Source organism: Ochotona princeps, chromosome 22, assembly GCF_030435755.1.
Source record: "Ochotona princeps isolate mOchPri1 chromosome 22, mOchPri1.hap1, whole genome shotgun sequence".
In the NCBI taxonomy this organism is placed as follows: Eukaryota; Metazoa; Chordata; class Mammalia; order Lagomorpha; family Ochotonidae; genus Ochotona; species Ochotona princeps.
Genome location: NC_080853.1, coordinates 10834917 through 10846792, shown reverse-complemented (window position 1 = coordinate 10846792; position 11876 = coordinate 10834917). Strand labels below are relative to the sequence as shown.

The window sequence follows — 11876 nt, the reverse complement described above, 5'->3', positions numbered from 1 at the left end:
TGCCAGTGTGTCTGCCGTGTTGATGCCCCATGAGCTCTCCGTCACCCACGTCCCATGAACACACGGCAGCCCCTCCCCACCCCTGTTCTGAGTATTCCCATCGTCAGTGTGGACATGTGCCATAGTGTAGAAGTAGACATTGCCAAAGCCGCGACCATGACCGGAGGCCATGGCTCTACCAAGGACGCGAAGAGGAAGTGAGAGAAAGTGGAAACAGAACACAAACACCTTTCTTTTTGACTCAAAGTTTTGGGACACAACTGTGGGGACTGGTTAGCACCTGAGGTGAGTCCCAGCTGTTTCATCCAGCAGGGCCGGGTTCTGGGAGGTGCTGGGGGCCCAGGGACCCTGACGCCCCATCTTTGCTTCCCTCTTGCCCAGGGAACTCTTGCACAGGACAAAGCCAACGTCAAGACTCAACTCTTCTAACCAGTACCTCGTGAGTGGGGCTGGGAGGTGAGAGTTGGGAGGTTGGCCAGAGATCCCCCACCTCACCCAGGGAGGCCCCTGAAGATCAGAAGGGGGCTTCGTCCTTCTGGACATGGACTGAGGCAGCCCTGGCTCAGGCCAAAATGGTGGCACCACATACCTGGGCCTGGTTGGGACCAAGCCTGTGCACACACCCTCATCCCCTCATGATCTGATATTGGAAAAGAAAGCCCTGAAGGCTGCATTCATCAACCCTGCCTCTCTTGGCTTCCCCTGTCCCCATAAGGCAGACATTCAGTAAAAGCCATGTGGACCTCCCAGAAGGTGAGGCCCAGCCCAGGGCAGGGGTGGGTCCCTCTCCAGCCTCTGCCCACGCTGCCTCTTCTGACGCACCCCTTCCCCATCACTCTTGTCCAACCCTCCACATTGCACCATACCATACAGGGAGGTCTTTGCATCCACACTGCCCACCCTGGTCAGGTTGCACCTTCCTGTGCCTTTCGCATGTTGGGAGAGGGTTTAGGTGTCACAGAGGCTCATGCTTAGAAACCACCAAAAGCCCCCAATAAAGCATCCAGGTGGAGCAGCTGCTTTTCATTTCTAACCCAGTGGGGTCCAACCAATTCTCATCTCCAAAGCTGGGGCCTGAGGGGTGGAGATGCGAGGCTCCTGATTCCGTTCTTGGTAAGAACAAGCAGTAGAGTTTGGGGTGTCAGGTTGCCAGGCCTGTGGCTGGTTTCTAGAGACTTTCTGCAGCTCTGACCCCACTGCACTTGGGCATGGTGCTGTCCAGCTCACTGAGCATGCTGAGCCATCCAGGGACATCAGGCAGGTAACCAGGGAATGGCCCTCCACCCATCTGGGGGTGGGGGGAAGAAATGAGTTAAAATTCTCAAAAGAACATTAAAGTGAAGCATAACTGATGGAAGTAAGGCATAGTTGTATTTATTTTTTTAAAAAAATGACAATTTCTGTATCGTTTCATCAATGGAGGAAGAAAAAAACAGCCAGGGCCAGGCCTAGGGCGAGGGAGACCACAGACAGCAGCTGGCACTGCCCATCCCCTGGCTACTTGAGCACTGCCACTGGCCCTACACATTCATAATTTTTTCAAAAAGATGGATTTATTTTTATTTGAAAGACAGAATTTACAGAGAGAGGAGAGACAAAGATGTTCCATCTACCGGTTCACTCTCCAAATGGCTGCAATGTCTGGAGCTGAGCTGATGTGAAGCTAGGAGCCAAGCACTTCTTCTGGATCTCCCATGTGGGTGCAGGAACCCAAGGACTTGAGCCATCCTCTGCTGTTTTCCCAGGTCATGGAACTGGCACTCATATGGGATGCCAGTATCACCAGCAGAAGATCCGCATGACACACCTCTGCACCAGTACCCTGCCCCTCATAACTTAACCTGAGCAACATCCTCATGCCTAACCTAATAGGAGTATTCTCTCTCCTGCAGTGAGGACCTGCCCTTCTCCAAAAAGTGAGGCTCACCAATGTCAGTCTGTGTGCCGTTGGATTCTCTTCTCATTCTTCCTTAATCACATTTCCATATACCATCATCCCGGGTGAAAATGCCAGCCTAGCCATCAGCAGCATTTCTTGCAGTCAATGTGCCCTCATAGCATGGGTGAAGAAGAAAAGCCCCATTTTGGCAACTGATCTTGAAGTTGCCGCGGGCATTTACTGCTCTTGCCCTTGCAGCCAGCAGCTCGCCCTGGTGTCAGGATTTCAACTCTGGTGCCCCCTGGGTTGCTCTGCTCATCCACTGCTCTTTCTGTACTGGATGTGGAAGTGTGACACGGGCATTTCATTTCCATACAGTCATCCATTGGGCAAGAATAGCCCATTGCTGGCCGGATCAGTCACCCCAGCTGGAGGAGTCACCCACTTCTTTGCCTGTCATCTTGATGACATGAGGAGCTCAAAACAGCCGAGGGCATATTCTCTGCTTCTGGTTCAACTAAACCACTGAAGTCCAAGAAGCATTCTTCCCTTAACAGCTTATTCTCTAGATTACTCAAGTCCAACGTTTCGTGGATGGGAAGGAGTCTTGTGGATGAGCTCTGCTTTCCAGGGCCCTGTCTGCATGTGCATGGTCAGAACTCAGGCAAGGGGTAGGCTTTTACCTGACAGTTGAGCTGCCAGCTAGGACACCTACATTACACATCTGAGTGCCTGGGCGTTAAGTTCTGGCTCCATTCCCAATTCCAGCTTTCCTGGTAATGTGTATCCTGGGAGGTGGCAAGTGAACTCAAGTAGTAGATGGTCCTTGCTGCTCTGCCATGAATGTTAGGGCAGACTGTCTGAGCAGGGCCAGAGTAACACTGTTCCAGAAAGCTAATCAGTCGACTCCCTGCTCCCCTGCCCATTCACCTCTAAGGCACTCAGACCTTGCCAAGCAATGCCCTGCCGAGAACACAGGGCAGGTGGCAGGGCTCCAGGAGGAAGCTCTCAGCCCTGGCCCTTAACCTAAGCAGCCTGGGAACCAGGGACAGGCTTGCCTGTGAGTGGAACCGAGACAACAACCTACTTTATCTCCCCAGAAGGATACCAGCCTACACGATGAATCCTTTCCTTTGATCTCTTCTGGAAGCCAGCTCTGGGTTTCCAGCACCCTCCAGCAAGCCTGTAAGCCCCTGTGAGGTCTGTTCCCACGCTGGCTGGCGCTCTGGGGCAGGCTATGCCTGTCAGCCAACTCCAGGTCTATCACCACTGGGAAAGCACTCGTGTGCATTGCGCTACTTCAGCTGGATCTGAAGGGAAGTTGTGGGACTGACAGCCCAGGAGGGACCTGCGGTGCACTCGAGCACTTACACTGTGCCTTTGCTACTCTGGGTCAAGCATTCACCTGCTCACAGCCCTGGGAGGCAGGAGCTTAGCTCCCATTTTACAGGCAAGAAGACTGAGGTTGACAGAAGGTAAGGAACGTGTTCAAGTGCATGAGGCAGAACTTGGATTTCAACTCAATCTCTCTCCTTTGCTTTTCTAAATGATTTATGGAAATCGCTCCTACTTAAGCAGCGACACTCTGCACACCATTTTGTTGTGCCCAGCTAGACTGTAAAGCCACTATGAGCAGGCCCATGTCCATGTGAATGCATGCCCAGCAGAGCCTCAGCTTCTGGAATATGAACATGGGAACTAGATGAGACCTGTTAGCTCTGGTGCACACCTCACTCCCAGGGGCTCAGGACTGACCTGGTCAATGACACACTACGCTGAGTTAACCTCAGCCTGACCCAAGCCTTTCTGCTCCCAAACTCCATGCTCTGTAGTGGCTACACTCTGTGACTAACACACAGTCACTGTCCTTTATTTAGCATGTTGGTGTTTGGGTTCTTGACAATTTGTCACTCTGGCAGACGATGGCAAAGAAAACTTGGTGCTTGCTTTGGCTCATTTCTCCAAGTGCTTCCATGGCCCAAAACCCTACACTGTAGCTGCTGGATCTCACATCTCAAGCCGGGACTCAACAGGGTCACCAGATAAACAGGTAGTACCAGTCTACCCACCCCTTCCCCTGTGGTGGGAGAGTGCGTGTTTGTTGTTCTTAGTGTGTTCCACATTAAAACTCTGCAGACACTGCCTTAGAGATTTCTGGGACAGATTTTTTTTTTATGTAATTAAAAGGCAGAGAGAGAGAGAGCTCCCATCTGCTAGTTCACTTCCCAAGTGTCCACAAAAGCAGAGGGTGGGCCAGGTTGAAGTGAGGAGCTGCATCTGGGCCTGCACGTGTGTGCGTGTCAGGGGCTTGAGGACTTGAGCCGTCAGCTGCTGCCTCCCAGGGTGCGCATCAGCAGGAAGCTGGAATTGGCAGCAGAGCTAGGACTCGGACGAGGCACTGAGTGTGAGATGTGGCTGTCCTGCAGGCTTATCTTTGTCGCTATACCAAATGCCCACATTTGGGGCAATTTCTGATGGTGTTCAAGCTGTACCAGGGTTCTCTTAAACAAGCCTCCGTGCTCCAAAGACACCAATCATGGTCCACTGCAGTTCATTCTCCTGGGAATTAGGTCCAGTGAGCCCACAGGAACCCAAGGGATCCGTCAGGTACTACCTGGAGATGCCACGGCAGAGAAAAGAGAGGTAGGTGGTGATGAACTGCCCCCACGGCCTCCCTGGCATTCAACAAGAAGCCAGCTGCCACCTCAGCTCTGAGGGGGAGTTTCTTCTCATGTTGTTTCCTAAAATAAAGGCCGCGTTAGGTGGTACCTCATTGATGTTTTAATTTGGATTTCCCTTATTGCCAGGGAACTTGAGCATTTTTTCATATGTTTATTTGCCATTTGGGTTTGTTCCTTTGTGAAGTGTCTGCCCATTTCCCGTGCCCATTTCTTGAGTGGCTTGTTTGTTTTGGTGTTTTGGCTGTTTTGTAGTTCTTTGTATATTCTGGAGATTAGTCCTCTATCACCTACGTAGTGCGCAAAGATCTTCTCCCATTCTGTGGGCTGCTTTTTTACTTTATTGTTTCCTTTGCTGTACAGAAGCTTCTTAGTTTGATGTTATATGTTGTGTATAAACTAAAATTGAAATGTCAATGAGGTGGTCACAGAAGGTGGTTAAGAACTCGCATTTACTTTTAACATATTGGTTACTCATTACTATGTCAATTAATTCCATAATGATGTAAATTTTTGCTGATGGTATGTTGGAGCTTTTAACTGATCGGGATGATACTCTGTTGGCTCTGTCTTCAGACCAGAGAGGGTAAACCTAAGAAGCTGTTGAACTTGACTGGACAATAAGATGCTGGACTCTATGTTTGGTATATGCTTGCAATGGGGGAATCTCAACTGAACTTGAACTGTGGTTATGCAACAAGGTGGAGGAATCCACCATGGTGAGAGGGTTTGGGGAGGGGTGGGGAGAATCCAAGTACCTATGAAACTGTGTCACATAATACAATGTAATTAATGAATTAAAAATAATAAATAAATTTTAAAAAAGAGAAAAAAAGTAAAGGCCGCACGCCGCTCGGGAAGAACAGGGGAGCAAGCAAAGCTGTGAGCCCAAGGAGGGCTGGTGAGATTGTCTGCTGCCCCCACCTCATGGGTCAGACGAGGAAATGGAGACCCGGATGCATGGGCTAACTAGTTCAAGGTCACACAGAGCAGCAGAAAGAGCAGCTGCAGAGTCCAGGGCAGAGCCCGAGACCCTACCTTCCAAAAAGCACTCTACATTATATAGCAATCCTCGAGGCTTCCATCTTTAGTCCCAGCTGCTTTAGAAGACAGGACAGGAACGGGGCCAGCATGAGGGCGCAGTGGGGCCAGCCACACTGGAGTGCCCGTTTGGGTCCCAACCACTCAGGGACTAGCTTCCTGCTAACGTGCTGGAAAAGCAGCAGAGGTCGGCCCAGGAGGTGAACTTCCTGGCTCCTAGTTTTGGCATGGCCCAGGCCTGGCTGTTGCAGCCACTTGGGGGAAGAACTAGTGGACAGAAGACCTTTCTCTCTGCCTTTCAAATAAGTAAATCTTAAATCAAGAAATAAGACAGGACAGTTGGGTGTCTGAAGAGGGCTGAGCAAGTCAAGGTCCTGAGACCCTCTCTGTCTGCGGGTACTCTCCCATGGCCTTGGGCTCCCCTCTCTGCCAAACCATTCACACTCCTCATTCTTCAAGTCCCCAAAGACCTGCTACTCCTCTGAAAGCATTCCTTCATTCTCCAGGGCAACTGCTGGGCCCATGCCCCATGTCTGCAGGCCCCAACCTGGGCTCGTCCTATGGGGTCTTCAGGGTGGCATAGTTCCTCTCCCCTAGAATGCAACAGCCTAATATACAGAGGAAGCAATGCACCAAAATCACCTTCACAAAGCCCAGCAGCAGCGGATCGAGCAGGAGGACACAACTTTGAACCACAGCCTGCATGTGGCTTACTGCAGGCTCCCAGTGTGAAGCCAGGAAGAGTTAACTGCCTCCACAGGAATCTGAACTGGGGAATTTTGCCACAAAAGGAGATGGTACTCCTGGGGAGCCAAGGAGCTTCTGGGAGTTGACCGGGAGGTGCTGGATCCATCAGAGTGACCCAGAAAAGCCCAGGAGGTGGCCACCTGGGGACTGCAAAGCACCCGCAAAGATGACCTTACCTGGGGGAACTGAACTTGGGGATCTGCTCTGCAGAGCTCCCTCCAGGAGGCCAACCTGCGCTTACACCAAAACCACTGCTTCCCTGTCTGCCTCCAGACTTCAGGTCTGTAAAATGCAGAGGGAAGAAGGCAGCCTGGCTGGGGAAGATGTGACTGAACGGCCACTGCCACCCAGGGCTTAGGAAGGAAATAAAGAGTTAACAACAGCCCCAGAAGGCCCTACACATGCACAAGGTACCCTAGAGTTTGGGGGTTCCTGGACCCTGGCTCTCTGAAGGGCATGGGAAAGGAACACACAAGGCACTGGCATGTGAGGTCTCATTATCTCCAGTTTATTTCCATGTGCTTGTTTACACACACACGACATCTGTGTACATAGCAGCAACAAGAGCCATCTCCAAATACAATCTGGTACCCAGACAAGGACAGACACCACGGGAAACAAGGTGCCAGGGACCAAACCTCAACGCAGGGAGGCAAAAGCCACAGCAGGGGTCAGGGCTCTGGGACTGCTGAGGCCCCCGCAGCCCCCAACTCAGTACCTGGAGCAGCATACTCTCATCAAACCACGCCATGGGAAACCCAGGGCTCCACCATCCCAGAGATGCTCATGTCTCAGGCTTCTCTTCAAAAGCCAGGATGACCGGAAGGCTCCGCCAAGAACTGGGCATTGAGGCAACTGCCACATGCGTTATTCCTCGTGTACCTTACAAGATCCTCCACATCTGGCAGAGGACCAGGAGGCTTGCCTGCCGCCTCACCCTGCCGGGGCTGGGCTGAGGCCTACTTGCCTGAGTCCCCTACTCACTGCTCCACCTCTGTCGGGCTGCCTCACAGGGGGTTCCTGAGGGAAAGGTGAGAAAAGGGGGGCTGAGAACCAGCAAGTGGTGGGAGCTGAATGCTCCTCCATGCCCACTTGGTGCCAAGCCAGAGTCACGGCCACCTGGGGATGCGTCTGGAATGGAGCATGACTAGTGAGCTTCTGGGAGCTCATTCCCCTGTGGGGCCAACAAAAAGACACAGGAGAAGATGCCAGCAGGCCCCTGCCCCTGCCCCACCGGCCCTCCCACCCGTCTCTGCTCTACCCCACATTCTCATTGTCTGTGTTTGTTTCTCTCTGGGTACAATACTGTCACGTCTTATGTTTGGAAGGATAAAGCTAACCTGTAGCTGGGTGGGATATAAAACATGTATTTTAAATATACCTTTTTAGATATGTGTGTGATCCATATATATAAATTGCCCTGAAGACTTGCCCTCAAGCTTCTGACAAGCTAAGCTTAACTTGGGCCAGTCACGTGTAGTGTGCATCAGTTAATGTCACCAGGCCTGATGGGAGGGAGGGTGCCAGGGAGGCGTCCTGTGTTGGAAAGTTTAAGCAGCAGACTCGGACCGAGAGAAATGAGGAGGTGCCGGGTCCCAGGGTGTGAGCTGTGCCTTTGCCAGCTGGAGGCAGCAGGATTCCTACCCTTGCCAGCATTCTCCCAGCCAAGGCCACCGGATGGCTAGGGTGGACGCTGACAAGAGCGGCACAGGGGAAAGCCAAGGTCAGTTCATGGCAAGGGCAGGGGGACAGGCCCAGGTTTTGCCTTGTTTTGTAAGAAGCGGCTATGGCCAAAGCTGTTTTGGCCACAGGGATGCCTGTGCGAACAGGCCGGCTTCCTGCCGCTGGGGGCACAGCACCTCACACCAAGGAATCAGTTCGATTCTTGAAAACGCCTTGGGCCACAGCAGCACCATCAATGCCCAGCCCAGCCCAGGGTATGTAGCTAGGAAAGCTTCTGTCTAAACAAGTGTCTCCTGAAGCTGCTCAGGCTCAGCCTAGATCCACCCAATCACAATGAAAACAATGCTTTCCAGTTTTCCCATTTTATTCTTCATAGAGAAAGCAACTGCACAAGGTGGAATTTAATACTGTGAGCCAAGAGCCTGGTTTATAAAAAGCAAATTAGTGTTCTAAAATAGACCCTCAAAACCAGCTACAAGTGCCAACGCAGGGCCCAGGGGCTGCGACTTGCCCTCCCAGGACTCTGTCCATGAAGAAATGTAGGCATTGTCAAAACTATAAAGTGTTCACTTAAAGTACAGGCGGAAGAAGAGGGGACAAGATAAACTGTCGTTCCAAAAAGGGCCATATAAGAACAGTCAACCTGGAGCGGAAACGCTGATTTCCGTCACATGGGGAATCGTCTAGTGTTCAGTGGCAGAGGCACGGCAATTTTAAGGGCACATTTTGGTTGGGGGCTCACAGCCCGCAAGCCGGTGACAAGAGGGCGGGAACGAACGCTAGAACCAGGGGTTGGCTTTCAGGCATGAAGGTGCTTTATGAAGAAGCCAGCTGGGAACCGAAGTACCTGCAGACCGACCGGAGGGAGGTGCTGCTCCCGCGCACCACGAGGGCCCTTCACACTGAAGGACGCCGGGCATGAGGCACCAGCAGCTCAGGACCGCTACGCTGCCCTCTCCCCTCCAGCCACTTGTGGGGGTCCTTCCTGCTGAGCCTCAGCTCTCTGTGCTGGAGACAGAAAGGGGGACGTTCCAGGCCACGGTCAGGCCTTGCCAGGGACAAGGAGTGTCTGGCTGGGAAGGAGGGTGCTCAGGACCCAGGCGACATGGCCAAGAGTAGCTCTCCACACTCCACCACCAGCCCCCAAAACTGCCCGGGAGCAGCAGGACCAGGAACTTCGCTGACAACCAAACGAAGGAAGTGAAAACCATGCCGGCCTCGCCCTGCTGCTCCCTGCCGCCCCCCTCGCCCGCTCCCATCTCATTTCTTGTAACCGTCTTGCTTCACGTTCAAGCTAGAGCTCTGGGGCGGGAGTCCTGGTGAAAAGGGCTTCTGGTACCAAAACCTGTACGTCCCATACCAGCCCAGCAAGCCAAACATGGTGCCGAACACCTTCTGGGAGAAGTCGTGGAAGTACACTGCCGTGCATAGGAACATCCACAGCCACACGCAGGTCAGGAGGCCCAGGGCCACCACCAAGGCGGTGACAGCCATGTGCAGGAAGTGGGTCCGCTCTGTCCTTACCGCGTGCAACACGGCCATCTCTTCCACGATCATGAGGGCACAGAAGGCCAGCAGGAAGGAGTGGCCGGAGATGTCGAAGCCGTGCCAGAAGCCTCCCTCCTGCTGGCACTGCGGCTTGCTCTGGAGCCCCTTCCGGAGCCCGTCCAGGGCTGGGGACTGGTAGCAGCTGCCAGTGTAATGCTCGATGCTAGAGAAGAGGGCCGTGCAGACGTACCAGATGGCCGTACCCACCAGCAGTGTGCTCAGCCGCCGCACGACCAGGCTGGCCTTGCCCGTCAGGAGGTAGTTGGTGAGGGCAATGAAAGGCAAAAGGAGGCAGAACGTCCAGGCCCAGGCCAATTTGACAAAGTACCTGACGGGGGAGGAGAGCGCAGGTGAAGAGAGGAGCCCACGCAGATGGGAAGCGACGCCGGGCGGCCATGCAAGCTGCCCACCCGAGGCTACTCCAGCAGAGGCAGAGAGAATCTCTGGGGTACCACCACCTGGGCGCCCCTTCCACAATGCCCAGGGCGAGGGTGGGAGAAGCAGAGTCACACTCCTCACTTTGTAGGTAAGGAACTGAGGCATGGAGAAGTGTCCTGCCCTCGAAGGCTGGCAGTGGTAAAGCCGGGGTTCAAATCCGGGGTCTGCCATGCTGACCACTCTGCCACCAGCTGAGCAAAGTAAAAGAAACTGAGCGCCCATTGCTTTCTCTCCTGCCCTCCCCCGGCTTATACTGAGACGAAGGCATTGTTCACCCCACTATTCTCACAGGGGATCTGAGGTCACACCGTCAGCCCAGCAGGCGCAGCTGACACCAACCTGGCTGGCCCCAAGCCTGGCTACCATCCCACGCTTCTCTCCTCGGCAGCCAAAACCATCTTAGAACTCGCCTTCCCGTGGCCATCCCAGGTTCAAAGCCCTCACTCCAGGTGCAGCGACACCCTAGTCCCCCCGCCAGGAGTTGGCAACAGGAGATCAGAAACAAAGGCTAGACTTCACGGCTACCCCCAAACAACACCGGTCCCTGTGCCAGGCTGCTGGAGCTCCCAGCTCCCGGGGCCAGACACACCTGCCACGTGCTCACAAAAAGGGGCGGCCCAGGGGGGTCCAGGGGCAACAAGCTTCGCTCCCCTCCCCCCTGGGGTGCTGCTACTTCCAGTCTGTTCTTTTAGCCCAGCACTCGGTGTGTGTGAGAACAGCAAGCGGACGGAGGGCAGGAGGTCCCTGGCCTAGCCGGGCATTCAAGGGCTGCCTGGCATAATCTGTATCCTGCCCCAGACAAGCCGGTGGCAGCTGCTTGGGAGAGACACCCCGGGTATTAAGGTGTTACCGAGATAAGCTGGGCTCAAGGGCCAGAGGCACCCAATGGGGTTCACACCTACCAGAGAAGTAGTTTTACCTTCCCGAGTTTCCCTTAACTGTTGCAACAGTGTTTGTGCAACCAACCTATGATCTAGTTTTTCGAAAAGGCCTGAGTGGATGGAGTTACCATGTCCCCAAAGCCCGGAGGGAGATGGCTCTGCAGGGGTTGGCCATGCACTTGGCTGGGAAGGTCCAAGGAGGCCCAGGGGAAAGGTCAACGCCTGGAGGGGTGCTCGTGTCCTGGGTGGGTGCAGACCGAGGAGGTGCTGCCATCTCTCAAAAAAGGCAGGTGCCAACTCCGGACACACCCTGACCCCCCCCCCCCAAGCACGCACACACTCGCTCCCACCTGTCATGTCTCGGCCGACCCCCACGACCTGCGAGTGACAGCCGCTGCCCCGGGTCCCTCGGTCGCCCCCCTGCTGCCACGGCTTCTAGCCACCTCCCCAGGATCAGGCGGCGGCTGTGGGGCGCCCTGACTGACGCGCGGGGGAACACCGGGGTGCACTCACACGTTCAGGACGTTGCGCTTGTTGCTGAGGTAGCTCTCGGGCAGCGGGGAGAACTCCTTCACGAAGGAGCCCGCCACCATGGAAGCCACGAGCGCCCAGGGCAGGTAGCGCCTCACGGCCGCCCGTACCAGCGTGCCCCGCAGGAACCAAGCGCAGCGTTCCAGGTGCTCCATGCCGGCCACCGTCCGCCGCCGCGCGCCTCTCGGCCACCGTCTTGTCCTTCGCTCCGGACAGCGCCGGGGCCGCCTCTCTTAATGCGCCTGCGCACAGCCCGAGTGGGCCCCACCCCTGGCAGAGGGAGGGCGCTCCGGGGCGCGCGCTCCCCCTGGTGGCCGCCGGCTCTCCCTGCAGCGTGCCCATGCTCTCCTTAATATAAAACTTTCGCAACTTCCTTTGAGTTGGGGAAAAAGATTGCGGGTGGATTTGTTGCAGAAGATTAAACGCAGCCGAGTAGGAGCTGGAGCAGTG

General features: G+C 54.5%; 1 protein-coding gene across 1 annotated transcript; it reads right to left on the bottom strand.

The window, feature by feature from the left end:
- Positions 1-9258: 9258 nt before the first annotated feature.
- Positions 9259-11654, bottom strand: FITM2 (fat storage inducing transmembrane protein 2). Its single transcript, XM_004585827.2, has 2 exons — positions 11409-11654; positions 9259-9904 (listed from the first exon to the last, which is right to left on the bottom strand). Exons 1-2 carry the CDS (start codon positions 11579-11581, stop codon positions 9289-9291), a joined length of 789 nt encoding a protein of 262 aa, XP_004585884.2. The 5' UTR covers positions 11582-11654; the 3' UTR covers positions 9259-9288.
- Positions 11655-11876: the final 222 nt, after the last annotated feature.